General features: G+C 39.5%; 1 protein-coding gene across 2 annotated transcripts in view; it reads left to right on the top strand.

Annotated features, from left to right (window-relative positions):
* Nucleotides 1–14,041, top strand: part of SLC38A4 (solute carrier family 38 member 4) — a 33,748-nt gene extending 19,707 nt beyond the window's left edge. Inside the window, exons 6-17 of one of the 2 annotated variants that reach the window (XM_069852105.1) lie at nucleotides 2,860–2,933; nucleotides 3,065–3,157; nucleotides 4,824–4,905; nucleotides 4,999–5,081; nucleotides 5,177–5,235; nucleotides 5,631–5,909; nucleotides 6,028–6,107; nucleotides 7,212–7,312; nucleotides 8,276–8,400; nucleotides 10,933–11,077; nucleotides 12,050–12,147; nucleotides 13,903–14,041. In XM_069852105.1, the coding sequence (XP_069708206.1) occupies nucleotides 2,860–2,933; nucleotides 3,065–3,157; nucleotides 4,824–4,905; nucleotides 4,999–5,081; nucleotides 5,177–5,235; nucleotides 5,631–5,909; nucleotides 6,028–6,107; nucleotides 7,212–7,312; nucleotides 8,276–8,400; nucleotides 10,933–11,077; nucleotides 12,050–12,147; nucleotides 13,903–14,004 (1,321 nt within the window). In that variant the 3' untranslated portion in view covers nucleotides 14,005–14,041. Of the gene's footprint in view, nucleotides 1–2,859; nucleotides 2,934–3,064; nucleotides 3,158–4,823; nucleotides 4,906–4,998; nucleotides 5,082–5,176; nucleotides 5,236–5,630; nucleotides 5,910–6,027; nucleotides 6,108–7,211; nucleotides 7,313–8,275; nucleotides 8,401–10,932; nucleotides 11,078–11,489; nucleotides 11,830–12,049; nucleotides 12,148–13,902 lie in introns of those variants that run through there. The other variant, XM_069852114.1, reaches the window with a different exon arrangement.
* Nucleotides 14,042–17,116: the final 3,075 nt, after the last annotated feature.

Here is a 17,116-nt window from a genome sequence, read left to right as displayed (position 1 = left end):
TTTTAGTCCTATTTTGTATCAGGAATACAACTGCGAATTGATATTGTGTGGTCAAAAAAAAAGAGGGGAAGAACAGTATACTGGTCCTAAAATAACAACAATCTTTCTGGTTCACTATTGGAATTCCACAAGGGAATAAATCACCCATAAAGTATATATTTACATCATACCAACAATCTAATCACTATGTACAAATGGAAGAAGAGTGTTCTCAATAAATCTGAAATAGAAACATGCTTTGAACGCAAAGGAATGCACAGATTTATTTCAATTTAATGTTGCACCCTCAAGTCTATTATGCTCAATGTGTGCAGATGACAGCGATGGTGTGTGGCTGCTGTACGTTATCTACCTAAAATGAGTCTTGGAAGACAGTAAGAGGCAGCCTTATGAAGTTTTTAATCTATGCCTAACCTTGTAAAATGAGAGAGACTGTACAATAAAAAGTTAGTGTTCTTTTTTTAATAGCTGGTTTTGATTTTAACTGAAGCCTTAATTATAATCCTCCATGAAGCTGGAATAAAGCATAACAGTGCTGTATAACAATAGGCCACTGTTTTATGTTACTGAAATCTAACAAGCCTTTAAATCAGGTGACATGTCTATCTTTATACAGCTTCTTTCTTCTCGAGATTTTGTAACTATGACAGCAACAGTATTTGAAATGCAACATGTAGCTTCCAGTTGCTACGAAACACCTCCTGTATTGCCAGTAGAATTTTTAACTGAAAATTAATTGTAGATGCAAATGCTGTCCTGGATAAATACTTCCCAGCACCTTTGTTCAATTGGTTTAGATATAGTATTTGCAAATACAAAGATGGAAGACAGCTCTAAATTTGACTTCATTCAAGTCCGAAAAACATAGGATTTCTTTTTCTCCAACCTTCTCTGAGCACTTGTGCTCATTCATGTGGCCATAAATCACCACCGGAAAGAAAACTACAACACATCAAGACTTACTATGGGGGGAAAAACATTACCCTTGTAATATCTTTATTTTTAAGGCTCTGTTCATTCACACAGGTGTCTGAAAAAATATGATATGAGCCTAATGAAATTAACTATTGGCAATGCTAAAGCAAAGAGTAATGCTAAAGTACCCTTATGGATTCTTAAGCAGCAAAAATCAAAGGACATCTCCACCCTGCAGCTCATTTTCTTTCCTGTCCTATTTCCATACTTTCTGTATGAGAATATTCTTCCTTCTGGTAGAGGAAGAAGTTGTATTTAAAAGTACAAAACTATGTGGGGATATTGTTACGCCCAAGGCATGCATCCACTTGCTAAAGGTTCCTCTGTCTTCACAGACTGTGACATCAGCATTAGTAGGACAGAAAAATCCCAGAAACTATATGGAAACTGCTGGGCATTAATTGTAACTTAAGTGATGCTAGAAGCATCACCTAAATTTTTGTGATTTGCTGCTCTTATGTCGCCCAAGTGCTCTTATGACAGAAGATGTTCTGCAGGGTGAAGGCAGAAGGAGGGGTCCTAAAATTCAGAAGCTCTCCAAATGTTACCATTGCATCCCTCTCTGCCTTGGAGGAGGTTTGCAATGACATGGAGCACACGACAGAGCATCTCTTCTGCTGCCTGGCATGATCTAGCAAGTGTCATCAGGATCATTTACCACATCTCATGTGTCAGGACAAGGAGACCACATCTCTGAATAGCAGCTGCGTGATCAAAAAGGGTCATGCAGGATACATGGCAACCTCAGACATGATCTCCTCTTACCATATCGCATGAACACAGAGTATGAGAGACAACCCTGCTTACATGAAGTCTATAATGTTGTCTGTTTCTCTTGGATAAATAAACTTGAGAGAAAAGTGATGGTCTGGTAGCCATCACCTGGCCCCAGGGACTAAGTGCCCTCTCAGACTGTGGCTTATTTGTGGACTTGGCTATCAGGGTCTCCCATATCTATACCAAACCACATATTCAGTGGTGTGGAAGGTGTGGGCACAACCTGCTGTTCAGTCATAGAGTAATGCACTTCTGTATTTCCTAGCCCTGTTACGTTATCATTGCATTCCCTTCTGCACCAACCCTTGTGCAGGATGATGACAAGATGGTTATGGCAATAAGAAATGCTGCCCATGGTGCAGTGACCTGGAAATGTCATACAAATCTACATTTTTCACCAGCAGTTCACAAGAGGCAGATAGTTGAAATCACATAGGATGCAAGTGTTGTGTGCAAGGCACATGGAAGTAATCAGAATTAACATATTCAGACACCTGTACCTTCAAGCAGACTGCCTAGAAGAGTATGCTGCAAGTCCTGCAAGAGCAGGTTTTTCTACTGCCATGCCAAGCTGTGGCATTATTTAAGACTTCTAATATACTTTGTGGAGAGAGCTTCTCAAGTTAAACTCCACAACTTCACTATGACATGGCAGAAATCAAAAGTAGTGACTAGCCAGGAGCTGGCAGTGAAGTTTTCACAATCATGATTTGAGGGTTTTTTTTTTTTCAATAGCTCTAAGGATAGAAATTAAAATGAGAAGTCAGAGCAGATAAGAGACCAAAGATCTGACTCTTGAATAGAAATCTGCTTAGTTTAGTAGGGTCTTGTTAAGATGTAAGATTCTGTCCTTGGGAAATAATACAAAATTGGCGCCTATTTGCACTTAAACAAGCATTGAAAGGCTTCTGGAGCAATTCTGGTGCAATTGCACTTACAAGTAAGCTACACTTGACACTCATCTCTGCATTTAGCAACGGAAGTCCAAAGTATAAACTTGATGAAAATTATTTACACATTAAACTTCATGAGAATTAACAAGCGTACATTTAAATTAACTGTCTCTGACGTCCTGCTTGGGATTCTGATTTCTGCTTTGCCTTACAGAGTTCTGCTGCTCAGCGTAGCAATATTATCACTCTACTCAGTCCACCTTTTACTGAAGATATCAAAAGAAGGAGGTATGAGAAACAGGCTGTGATTGACTAAGAGTCCTTAAGTCCCTACTGCATGCATATATCTTACCTTGGAATACAGTCCATCAAGTGTGTCAAATACAGTGGCCCATGTTTTTTCTTTGTTTTGTTTTCAGGATCATTAATATATGAAAAACTGGGAGAAAAGGCATTTGGCTGGCCTGGGAAATGTGGTGTTTTCATTTCTGTTACAATGCAGAACATTGGAGGTAAGGGGCATAAGGTTTTAGGAAAAAAGTTATCTAACTTCCAATGGTTTTCTACAGAACATGTTTTCTCCCCTCTGTCTGGCTAAAAGGCACCAGAGACAAGCAAGGTACAGTACACACTATACTGTAATAAGGCAGGACACAAGGAATTCATCTTGCCTTGTTTCAGCTATGTGAAACTGCTGTGTCTGGTGAAAGCTACTTGCCTGGGATCTCTCCACGACCAGTGAAAAGACTTCAATGATCTCTAAACTCTTTGGCTGACTGACCAAAGAGCTAGCAATTTTCCTTCATTGACTATAGCTCAGAGTAGACATCATCTGCTTCAACTTAAAAAAAAAAAAAGAGAAATCACACCTAAAAGGAAAGCACATGCTTCTCACTCCAGAGTGAAAGAAGGGAGTTCATTTTACAGTTGAATTCTGGAGAACACCGAAGAATTCCAGCAACTCTTTGCTTAAATTCATTCTCTGCTTGACATGACAGTGGGGTTGTGATCTCACTAAGATTCTGGATGTTTAAGAATGACTGTTAAATGTATTAGTTCACAAAGATACTTCCTGTGAAATACGTATCAAATAACCTCCATTCTCTCAGAACAGGAAGCTCTTTATTAACTGATATAAACAGTAGGGGTAGGAATGTACCTCCATGCAACAAAGTGTATTTCCTTTTACTACCCTGAGAGAAGTATTTTAGGAGGATGGAGAACACCATATCTGAAAGCTTTGGGGAGTTTGTACTGTTTTCCAAATTTCTTAAGGACAGAAATATGAATTAAATGCATCACTGGTCAATTAAATATATGTAGATTGTTTTGTGATCTTTTAGAACTTGGTACGTTCTGCAAATCTCCATTGACATCTTTGCTACCCAGACAGAGGTGGTTCACATCTCTCTGCTGCAAGAGACTTTTTGATTTTTTTCATAAAAGATCCCATTCCATGGACTTCCTTTTCTTCCTCAAGCCTGGATACCAAATGTGGTTGAATTCTGGAAGGAAGTATGCCTTCCAGTTAAAGAGGAATAGATGTTCCTCTGGTCCACTGGTTTTCAACTTCTTGTCTAGACTGATACATATGTCTCCAGAGATCTCTCTGAGGCCAGTGTAAAAGAACTGAAAAAAAAGCATGTCTTCTGGCAGAACATTTACATGAGATGTATAGCGGATCACCCTCCCATCAGGAATTTTGACACCTAGAGATTTTTTTTTTCATATATGGAGTAGAGTATTAGAAGAAAGGAGTTGAAACTAGAAGGAATAAGGTAGATGAAGAGATTTGGAGGCAGTCACAACTAAAGTTACTACAGAAAGTGGATAAACAGCATCCATTCTAAAACTAACATTTACAGAAAAGCAAAAGGAAAAGTTGAGAGCATAAGTTTCATCAGAATAGTGATCTGAGCATGTTGTTAATTCATTAATAACTGTATTGTACACTAACACTGAAGCTACATGTCAGTCAGATCTTGCTCGCAACAATATCAAGAGAATATACCATCTATTTAGCCATAGTTATTTGAACAAAAAAAATTCTCTATTTTAGCAAAGGCTAGTTTCCCAAAACACTATGTTTTTCATGCAGCAATAATGTCTTTTAATGCAAATTATTTTTGCTGGGACTACATCAGTTTTGCTGAACAGGTGTGTGTTTGTTTTTTTCAGCAATGTCAAGCTACCTCTTTATAATTAAATATGAACTTCCTGAAGTGATCAGAGCATTTATGAAACTTGAGGAGAGTTCTGGGTAGGTACTTTTGCCTAACCTGAATCTCAGATGAAAAAAAATTGACTTTGATTTTAATAATAATGATTGTTAATTTTTATTCCTCCTTTTTAGAGAATGGTACCTAAATGGGAACTATCTTGTCATTCTAGTAACAGTTGGAGTTATTCTTCCTCTCTCGCTTCTGAAGAGTTTAGGTAAGATTAATAACCCATTTAACCTCATTTCTTATTTATACTAGGACTGTGAACTTACATGTAGCTGAACTGTATTTTTTTTTCTTGCTGCACAGGTTATCTTGGTTATACAAGTGGGTTTTCGCTGACCTGTATGGTTTTCTTTGTCAGTGTGGTAGGTGGCTGTTTGGGTATTGTCTCTAAGCAAATACAGAGCCTGTAAGCTGTGTGATACTGTTGTATTTCTTACCATGGCAGTTTAATGTGGATGTTAGAATACCGTCTCCAAGTGAATCAGATCAAAAAGCCTACTGCTGAACAAAGCTGGAATAAAGGAGATTAGCCCAAAAATCAACTCTTGAGAAATAATAAGAAAAAAAGACAACAGCAGAGGCATAATAACAACAAATAGTCACAGGAGAAGCAGAAGTGGTAGCACTTGGCTTCTTGCTCCCTCTCTTTCCTCTCTCTCTTCTGTGTCGCTATTTATATTTCTGTTGACATATCATGGATGTCAGTGTAATCTCCTATGGTGCTACTCTTCTGATGTCATTGTCTACTCTTTTGTAGGTAATCTTCAAGAAATCCCAAATACCTTGTCCTCTCCCCGTCATGGACCACGGAGCTGAAAACTGGACAGCCACCAACAACACAGTGCCAATGCACCTGGTCACATTGTCAAATGAGTCTTTCAGTTCTGGTGTGAATTTCATGATGGACAACACAGCTGGGCACTTGCCTGGCCTTGAGGAGCCAAAAGATACCTCCCTCAGAAGTGGTGTAGAATATGAAGCACATAGTGATACTAGTGACATGTGTCAGCCAAAATACTTCGTGTTCAACTCACGGGTAAGAGAGAATACATAGAATTTGTCTTAAGCCATTCATACAACAGCTAAACTGCTGCCTGCCAAAAGTCAGAGGTACAGCCGTGACCATTCTTACTAATGGGAGCTTTATTTTACAGACTGCCTATGCAATACCCATCCTGGCATTTGCATTCGTATGCCACCCTGAAGTGCTACCAATATACAGTGAACTGAAAGAGTAAGGTTCTTAAATTTTGTCCCATACTTCCAGTTAAACGTAGCTAGATATCACTTTCTACATGTTCTGCCTTGATTGCTGGTGTGTAGACACCCACCTGCTAATGATTTATTGTTTCCCATAGTAAAGACATACTGGCTTGCTTTGACCTAATACTGATGACAGAGAATCACTGTTCAGATAGCCACATCGATCAATATTTACTTAGGAAAGGAGGAATCTGGACAGTTCTTTGAATGACATGAAATATACGGGGGAGTTTGGTCGCACTGAAACATATGATTCTAGCTTCTAATTACATCCTAATGAGTTCTGTGTCTGGGTCAGCTGCTGCTTAGTCTTAAGATTTCTTGGGATGTCTTTGGTTTGGGTGTCTTACATAGGCTCTTCACCAAGCCTATTTTTCTTATCAAATATCAAAAATCAAATATACTTTGTAAACTCAGCGCAGAGTCGACAGTCAGGAAAGGCTATGAAAATACCTTTGAAGCATTATATTACAGGAAATTGTGCTGCAAAACTTAAGGAGGCCAAGACCCATTGGTTCCTATTTCAGCAGCTTTAACCTCTAAAGAAATAAAAATTCTCAGATGATTTGGTAACATGCTTCCAGGTCCTATAAACTGAAGATTTTCTTACACCAAATCTTTAACCAAAGTATTTCTTTAAAAAAGGATTCGAACCACAGGAGGCTCTTGAACCTGCAGAACAGCCATATGTAGATATACTAGTGTGCTCATGGAGAGCTGACTGAAAGCTCTTGTCTGTTGTTACTACCAGCCCTGTAATTTTAGCCACTCCATTTTTTATTTAAAATATACCATTTGAGATTGATAGTATGTAAATAATGATACCAAAACGATATGCCACACTTACATGTCATCACTAATTAAGAAATAGAAATGGAGTTTTAACACACCTTCATAAGTCTGTGCTGTTCTGCAGATAGGTGCAAAGCTTCAAGTAAAAAGCTCTGTAAAACCAATGTAGTCGCTATGAACTTCCTAGTAAGTAAGGGGATTGATATCACTCTTTGGAATAGTTGTTGTACAAATAGAGGCTTTAAAAGAATAGCGCTGTTACTTTCTTTCTCTTCTACTTCAGTCGCTCCCGAAAGCGCATGCAGAATGTCTCAAATATTTCCATCACTGGCATGCTTATCATGTACCTTCTGGCTGCCCTCTTTGGATACCTCACCTTCTACGGTAGGTTTAAGTCCTATTCTCTGTAGTTTTACCTCTCATTTTAAAGCAAGTGAGATGGTTCTATCACACCAAGACTCAAGTGTTCATATCAGTTCTTGTGGGCTTGAATACAGGTGTAAACATTAGTCAAACATAGTGTGTTACCTTCTGAATAAACAGTGGGATGTATCCAGCTTTCAGGCCGTAAGTTCTTCACCCATGAGACTCAGTGGCACCTACTAGGGGAACCAGTTGTGTATCCCTTGGTTTTGCGAACTCAGACAACAAGCTGCTGTAAACTTGACTCTTGACAAAGGCCCAAGAGGGATTGTACTAAAATTACTCTAGTGCTCAACAGTTTCACACTATTAAGTGCTCCCCACCCTGGCTCTGATGCAACTAATTCAGCTTCATCTTGCCAAAAAAAAACAGAGTCAAATCATTGTAGTGTAAAAAAAAAATTTATGGATGAGGTCCACTAACCAGTAAGTAAACAAAATAGCCCCATAGCACACAATTTTATGCAAACATTACGTCTTTTTACCTTGTTAGTTCCTCTGTTACAGCAGAGAAGTGAATGACACAGCACAATCTGTTCTCTGTCACTGAGGCAAGAGGGCTCTGTCTGAGGGCTGAGACACCTGGGTGGAGGTCTAGGGATCTGTTCCCATTTCAGCAAGCTGTTTCCTGTTTAGTAGCAGAGATATCATTTTTACATCAGGTTCCACATTCACCTAATGACTTTAAGAAAGTCATTTGAGATACTGGAGTAAGAAACATCATCTCAGAGCTGTGTTACCCTCATCGTCTCTGAATGATGGACTTGTACCAGTCATGCTGGGAAAATTCCTCTTCCATGCATAGCCCATAACATGTATCCGATGACAGCGGCTGGACCCTAGTTAAACTATGCAGTATAAAGATCCTTTTGCATCTGCAGATATTTCTTTAGGGATTTAAAGCTTTTCTATTTCTTTTTCGTAGGAGAAGTTGAAGATGAACTACTCCATACATACACCAGAGTGTACACATTCGACACGCTCTTGTTGTCTGTTCGCTTGGCAGTGCTGGTGGCCGTAACCCTGACTGTGCCCATCGTCCTTTTCCCTGTAAGTAACTGAGTTGCTGGATGTGCATTTGAGGCTAGACCCTACACACTGACTGTATATACTTAACATAGGCAGACTTTAACATTGAAGAAGTCAGCCTGATTTTTAACTTCAGAGGGGCTGTTTTCTCACATGCAGTTTGCCCAGAGCAAGAACTTTAGGTAGTGAGGGCTGCAAACTTTGAAAGACTGACGTGAATTCATCTTTAAAAATAAATCAGAAATAAATCAAGAACAACTGTCCTGTCTCTCTTTGCATGTCTCTGTACTATATTTGACAGAGCAGCAGTGTAAGTACTGAAGACTTGGGGATGTACTGAAACCACTTAAGAGATTTCCTAATACAGACATATGTACCTACTCATTCAAACTTGTGAAAGACACACGCAGTTCAGGCCACACGCTGTGCAGAACTGCCTGGCTTGGCTGCCAGGTGAGACACAGAGGCCCTATGAACATCTTACATGCTCAGGTCTGTGGACAGGGGAGGAAGCTAAGTGCCAGAAAAACAGAGGCAGTCAAGATCCAGCCACATAGACTGATGTCTGAGCAAAGTCTGGATCTTCTAGGTGCTGCTCACAGGGGAAAACGGAATATCCCCAGTAGCAGGGACAGAAAGACTAAGCTAAACCAATGGCTCTGTAGAGGGACTGACCCTTCTCAGAGGCATCAGTCCCCATCTGAAAAGCAGATCTCCAGGTTCCTGACTGTACAGGACTGTCTGTTATGCCTTCCCTGAGCTGCTGTGCAGCAAGGGAGAAAATAGTTGATCCTTATCAGTAAGATTTGGAAGGCTGGTGCACAATTTGTATGGCTCATCCAAGCCCAGCAGCACGCATTCTGTATCACAACATAGTGTTCCTGACTGATGAGAGCCGTAATCCTGAGGTCCTGTTGCTTTGTCGTCCTGGATGCAAACACGAGCTCTGTGTAAGTACTATTGCCATGTTTGCTGACAAATATCTAAGAGCAGGGATCACCATTCAAGGTTGTATACAAAATGTTCTGGTATAAAGCACCCAGCGTAATCAGTCCATCTAGTTTAGAGCACTCTGGTACTCTGCCTCAAATGTCATGTTTAAACCGTTGACATGTTTAAATCACTGACTAAATGCTTAAATTAATCTTAACTAACTGATCACTCTCTGTGGAAAAACTTGTTAAGGGCATTGCAAAAGCTTCTCTCTGTCAGATAGATGTAGCGTTTTGCATTTTTAGCTTCCTGTATCATCATTTTTATATCTGAATAGTGCGCAAAGGCTTAGCAGTTACATACCATAGCACTAATTGCTCTATTAAAAGAACTCCGGAGAAAATATCATTTGCCTGCAAGCAAACAATTTAATATGTTGTTATCAAACAATGTTATATGGCCCATCAGGACAGCCTGCTCAGCAGATCCGATTACTCCAAATGAGCAGTATAGTTGTAGCAACTACTTTGTTATGAACTACTACATGTGTATTTTCTTAAAGTAGTCACTTTATTCTACTGAATAAAAATATGCAAATAATTTAAATAATATATCATCACATGGCTAAAAAAACCTTAAATACAGATCAATGTAAAAGTCACTGTAAAACTTAAGGTTAATAGCTTCTTTTTAAGGAATCAACCTGAAAAACATAAAAGGCAAAATTCATGCTGTGTTTTCAAGTTATGGGTCCCGAGTCTAACAGAACCCTATACATTTATTGATTTGCCAAACTCATCCAGGAACAATTGTCTGTTATTTTAGAACAACCAAACAGAAGTGGGTTTTGAGCTTTTTTTCAGTGTAAAAACATTTTCGTTCAACTTCTACTTTCCAAATCTTTTACGTTAATCACAGCACTGCAGAGTAACACCATCTCCTGTCACCAAAGGGATTTGCCGTTGACCTTTCTCCTACTTACTGGCTTTGCTGATGAAAAAGCAAAAAAAACCCTCTCTCTGTGTTGTATGAGAAAGTCAGCAGAGAAAAAAGGATCCTCTGCAAGAGCTTTTAGGATAATAATTTCCAAGTGGCATTGAAAAATATGCTTTTATTTTGAGATATATATATGCGTCTATCAATAAGTGTGTATATAATGGAGGTAAAATAACAGCTCCCTCTTTCCCTCACAAAAATAAATGACAGAACTCCTGTGGGATTTTCAGTGGGATCAGGTTCAGGGATACAGTAACTCATATTTCACCCATGCATTTTTTGCCTGCTGATTAGTATCCGTAGTGGGGTGTTCTTGGGCTGGGTCTTTTTTTGCTGATATTAGCATCTTTCAGTTGAACAGATTTCATGCCCCTGATTTTACACCCTATTTACTTTGCTTTCTTCTACACTGCAAATATTTGATTTTCTGCATTTAACTGTGAACCCAGTCCTCAAAAACATACATCAGAGTGAGATTACATTGAGGTAATCAAAGACTGAAAACACATTTCTTCAGTCAGAATTTCTCACAGCAAAATAAACTAACAAGGATTTTTTTAAAAAGTGAAAAGCAAAGATAATTTCATTGTTGTTTTGCTTTCTCTGCTGGTTTTCTTCTTACAGATCCGTTCATCTATCAGTGCATTGCTGTTTCCCAAAAGGCCGTTCAGCTGGATAAGACATTTCCTGATTGCAGCAGTAATTCTTGCTTTTAATAACCTGCTTGTAATTTTTGTCCCAACTATTAAAGACATCTTCGGATTTATTGGTAGGTTTTATAAATACTTTTTGTTTACTCTGTTGATCCTTTCCACAACATATTTACATTCATGGACTGAATGTCACTTTCAGTTCAGGTCTTAGAATAGAGTAATATAAACACATTAAAAGGAAAATAGAAATTCCCAAACAACTGAAAGACAAAGCTAAATGCTACCTACATTTCTTGCTAGTTGGCATGAGGCACAAGAAACCCAGTAAAGCCAGTATAAAACCTGGTAAGGAATTCCCATTTTGACAAATAGGGTATCTAGTGCATGTGGAGGAGAGGGAAATCACCTTTGGTTTTCAAGCATGGACAAAATGCATTGAATTCCAACCTCTGATGCCAGAAAAAAGGCGAAAAGTGGCACATTTCCCTTGACATTCATATTCTCCCCATACTACTTCCTTTTGGGCAGTTTTGGCCTCTGACCATGAGGTCCTTGAAGAGCCTCCATGGTCTGAGCTGCTTGAGGACTAGGGGATGCAGATGACTTCCTCTTGAGAAAGATACCTCCATGGTGTTTCTGCCTTTTTCAAATGTTGTACTCCACAGAGGCAGCCAGTTTGCTCCTCCTTTACTTTTACATCTGGGTCAGCACGCTGGGCTCTGCCAGGAAAGCAGAAGAAGAGCAGGCACTTCCTTGGGTGCAGTTCATCCACCCTCTTTTTGACACCTGGTTTCTGGGGTCATCACACCCTGGGAGTGCCTGTTTGTCCTCGCTTGACTAGTTCACATACAGACATCTGAATCGCAGGCAGCCACACAAGTTTGAATAAATCCTCCCAGTAATGAGTGCCCGTTTGAACCCTGAGCACTCAAATGGGTGTTTGGACATCTACAGCTCTGCATGAGTGCTGTCTATAAAGCAAGCCAGGCTTGGCAGAGCTGCTGCCTCCAAACACGCTGTCTTTTGCAGGTGTACTATGCTGCTTACATGTCATATGACATGGCACTCAGCTCTGCTTTCTCTTCCAGGTGCCTCTTCTGCTACAATGCTAATTTTCATCCTTCCTGGTGCCTTCTACCTGCGGCTTGTAAAGAAGGAGCCCCTGAGGTCTCCCCAGAAGATTGGGGTAAGGGAGCTGGCAGCAATTGTAAAACGAAGCCCTTTGACTTGCAAAACCCACAAGTTGCTCATAAATGGTAGTGTCACACTCAAAATACAAGTCAGGCAATACAATTCACCCTAGTGTGGGCAGCCAAGCTTCACAAGCCAAAGACTTTAGCATCCTATTGGTACTGATATAGCAAGCGTCTAGGTTAAAGCATGTCATAGAATCATAGAATCATAGAATCATAGAATAACCAGGTTGGAAGAGACCCACCGGATCATCGAGTCCAACCATTCCTATCAAACACTAAACCATGCCCCTTAGCACCTCGTCCACCCGTGCCTTAAACACCTCCAGGGAAGGTGACTCAACCACCTCCCTGGGCAGCCTGTTCCAGTGCCCAATGACCCTTTCTGTGAAGAATTTTTTCCTAATGTCCAGCCTAAATCTCCCCTGGTGGAGCTTGAGGCCATTTCCTCTTGTCCTGTCCCCTGTCACTTGGGAGAAGAGGCCAGCACTCTCCTCTTCACAACCTCCTTTCAGGTAGTTGTAGAGAGCAATGAGGTCTCCCCTCAGCCTCCTCTTCTCCAGGCTAAACAACCCCAGCTCTCTCAGCCGCTCCTCGTATGACCTGCTCTCCAGCCCCCTCACCAGCTTTGTTGCTCTTCTCTGGACTCATTCTCTGGACTCGTTCTAGTCTTAAATCACTAGAAAAGGACATTTATTTAATCCAATTAAAGCTCTAGTTGACACTTGCAATTGCACAAATAATATTTCTACAGTGTATAAGGATCTGTTGGTTCACACTGGAAATTCAGCTGTGATTTAACAGGAAGATTTGAGGTCAAGACTTTGCATTGTACTGCAAAGATAATTAAGTAATAGGGAGTTCCACACTGAGACAGATGCACACATCTACAGGAGACATATATGAAGGTCCATCATTTACATCATGCTGAAGAGCCGCAGCAGTACCTTTCATCTTGAACATCAATAGCTATCTGCACATTTAACAGTATCACATAGGAATTGTCCCTTGAAAATTTACCAAGAAAAATTTTGAAATGTATGTTCAGGCACACATTGTGAATAGATGTACATATGTACAACTATATACCTGCTCATGAAAAATACAGGAGAGGAAGTTCAACCAACACATACTGCAGGTATAAAAGAAAAGACTTGTTACCATAAGATGATTTCTGAGGGTGATTTTTGGACCTGTTATTATTAGGGAGAAGTTGTGAATATTTTTTCATGTCTCTCTGTTCATTCGTCATTTTTCTGTGTCTTTGGCACATATAGAATTTTATACCCTGCACTGACATCACGCACAATATTCACCTTTCTGTTGCAAGATTCTTAAGTGTGGACAGATTACAGCCAACAAAAGCCCCGCTAAAGCAAAGGGATAATGAAAGCATCAGAATCACTTGAATATATACAGATCTGTCTTCAGAAAAGTGAGATGGGCTTATCTGTTTAATAAGAGTGAAAAGGATTAACTCTGAAGCTGTTCTTGATATCAGAGACAATGATCAGCCATTGAAAACTGATCAGCTTTAAAGAAAAAAACTCTTACTCTGTTATATTTTGTATTATTATTTACAATAACAAAGTGGGTTTTTTTCAAGACTAGTCTTCTAGTAACAGGACTCGCTCTGATTATGTAGCTCTGTTTGACATTACTGGGACCATAGAGAATGAACCAAACATACATAAATGCAATTCTGGTGAGACTTGCTTTATTAATACCATTTCATTTTCCAATTGCAGGCTCTAATTTTTCTCATAATTGGCATAATCTTCATGTTTGTAAGTATGACTCTTATTGTAATGGACTGGATTTACAATCCCCCAAGTTCCAGACATCACTAACCTGTGGAGACAACCGAGTTGGTTTTTTATACCGTGAATATTTGTATTGTGTGCTCCAAAGGGCACCTAAATGGGACTGCTATTCCTGGCTGGTAACTGCAGTATTTTGAAGACAGTTTCTGGTAAGGTCACTAGAACCCGATGGAGTCTACATCATCCTTTTCACTAAGGATCGTTATTTATGCATTAGGAACCTGAGTCTATTATTTTGGACAGGTGAAATGAAATGCGTGGTGTGGATGTTTTCTGTTTCCAAAAACAGAGTAACTGTGTACATAGTCCTAAAAAAATAGCATGGTGTTACCTTTTTCAACCTCTCCCATCTTGCTAATAACACAGTGCCAAAAGCCCTGGAAAGGTAATGGCCTGAAAATCAGCTAGTGCCTTCTTTTCTATCTGAAGCTCATGGAAGTGGCTGCCCAGCTCCAAAAGAAAGGGTACAGTTTCTGTAGGGATCTGAAAAGTGATTAATTCCTACAAACCCGTCTATCAGAAAGAGGACACCTTTGACAAGTCAATAGACAAAGCCGAGCATCAGATTTGTTGCCCATATTCATCACCTTTAGCAGGTGGCAGCTGTTGCACAGAATAAAGCCCTTGGCACAGGCCACGTCCTGGGGGGCTGTGCTTGAAGAACAGTTGAGCACTCACACTTTGTTGTTAAAGAAGCTTGTGCTGGAAATGTCAGGCACTTCTACTGTGGAGGATTTATGTTTTCTTTACTTTTTTTAATTCTTGTTAAAGCTTGCATCACTGAACAAGTTGTATCCTCCATAGAAACTTGTCTTCCATTCTTAAGGGAATTTAAGGAGACCAGAAGGTGTGGCAAAGCACCCTATCCAGTATTGTTCAGTACTTATGTATTTGATAAAAGTTCAGTGCGGGAAACTGTGATTTGCTATATATAAGAATATATGTATTTATGTACATTTTTTTTCCTGTAGTTATAAAAATGTTACCCTGTGGTAAATAATTTTTGGAAAAAAAAGATATGTCACTGTTTTCATAGTCATACATTTATTATTGTTTTGAAGAAAACATTGGGTTGGTGGGTTTGTAAAACATTCATTTTTATTTAGAGGTGTTTGAAATACACCTGCAGCAAGCCCTAACTGTTACCTGTATAAAACCACATTCAGATGTTTACTACTCAAGTTACAATAAATTGCAAGATGTTTTCCTCTTAAGAGATTTTAATATGTGCCTCAAAGTTCTGTATTAATGTTGTATACCATAAATTTGGGCAATTTGCTCCTGTGCTGTACCTTATCTTGTCTATGCATACACTAGCGTTCAGCAACGTACATAATTAAGATTTGCAAAGGAAAAGATGTTACTGGCAATTTCAAGTGTATCATGCTATGCAGCTGCGCAAGACAGAAAAAAAACCCCACAAACATTTAAGTAAGTGGTCTGTTATATGGATGCTTTGTTAACACTCAGTGCCCTCCACATTGTGATTTTGGCTGTACTGTGGAGTACCCACCACACATGCTCTCTGCACACACCAGGGGAAAACAGTCAGAGAAGTCACTCCATAGCAGAGTGAATGGGTGGGAAGGTGCAACTCTTGATTTTAAGACTTTTACAGAAATCCAGGCTCGTGTAATTGGAGTTTTCATTTTCCAGCTAATAAATCTGAGTACACACCTGTGAACTCAGAAAGTCATGGACCACACAAAAGTTGACTCTACTCACTCCTCAGCTTCATGTAAATTTAATGTGTATGTATGTGTGTGTAAATGTGCGTGTGTACAAACGCACGTGAGTATAAATATGTGTCTACTTACAGGGTGACTGAAAAAAATCTCTTTCTTTCTGAGCAGTATTTTATGCTCACTCGAGTATAGCATCCTTAACACACTGGGGCATGCTCCCTTGTAAATGCCAAGTCTAGGTTTGCATTTTTTAAAGAAAAAGGTGCCAATAATCTTTTACTCTATTTGAAGCAGATTAATACAAATTATGCTGCATTATTACTGAAGAGACTTTTAATATGGACTACAGTCAACTGTAACACACCCACACCTCTCTCTTCCTGCTGCTGTTATTGAGAGTTACGTGTGTGGAAGAACTGACCTGTAACTTCATCTTTTCTTCAGAGTAAAACCCCATATTGTGACTGCAGCTGCATGCAGGGACTTAGGAATTCATGTAGCCCATCTAAAATATAGATAAGCTCAAGAAAAATAACAGAACTACGGAACAATGGCACAATTCACTATTTTTTCATGGCATAAAAACTGACAGTATCCAAAATAGAGGTAGAGACTCTGGAAAGTGACAGTTTTTCAAGTTAAAATATGTTCATCACAGCAATATGCAGCTGCCATGCACACTGGGAGTAAGGGTAGTATTATATGCTAACTTATTAGTTCTGCTGGGAATGGTGGATGTTGAAGATTCCTGTTTGTTTTGTAATGTTGACAATGGGCCTTGTGAGGATTCTTACCACAAAACCATTCATGAATGTATAATAAATGAATTTTTCAAAGACTGCAGATTTTTTTCTTCTGTTTTAGGCTAGCAGGAGAAGGAATTTTTTTAAAAACTGTACAAAACAATTAGAATCAAACTGGTAGTCTTAACACAAGCATCACTAAAACTGCATTCCCTTTTAAGAGAGAAATCTGTGTGTCCATGTGTCTGTAGATGAGCAAGACAGCAGACAGGGCAGCCCCTTCATATGACAGCCCTTTTGCATGCCCTGTTTGTATCTATTTATGGAGCTGTGCAGACATCACTAGATAGAGAATGACTGGCGTTAGAAGTAGTGTTATCTGTGAGATACTGAATGCTTCATTCTTTAGAGCGTGGGATTAACCAGGATACACAGTATAGCAGCTAAGTATAGTCACTATTATGAGCGTGCACCAGATGGTACCACTCTGTATAAATACTTCCTATCATCGCAGCTGTAGGTTTTCCTGCTGTTACATATTTGTCTGGTCTATAATCATAGCCCAAAATATACTGGTCTATGCATCACTCCAACACCGATGAGCTCATGTGAGAAACATGCTCACAGACCCAGCCACCCAGCGTTTGCAGCCTGTCCTCTAATGAGGGAGGTACTGCAGACCCAGACACTTGCTCAACACCTGTAATATGA

Source organism: Phaenicophaeus curvirostris, chromosome 1 (assembly GCF_032191515.1).
Source record: "Phaenicophaeus curvirostris isolate KB17595 chromosome 1, BPBGC_Pcur_1.0, whole genome shotgun sequence".
NCBI classification, from domain to species: Eukaryota; Metazoa; Chordata; class Aves; order Cuculiformes; family Cuculidae; genus Phaenicophaeus; species Phaenicophaeus curvirostris.
Note: the sequence above shows the minus strand (reverse complement) of the source record. Positions and strands in the feature narration are given on the sequence as shown.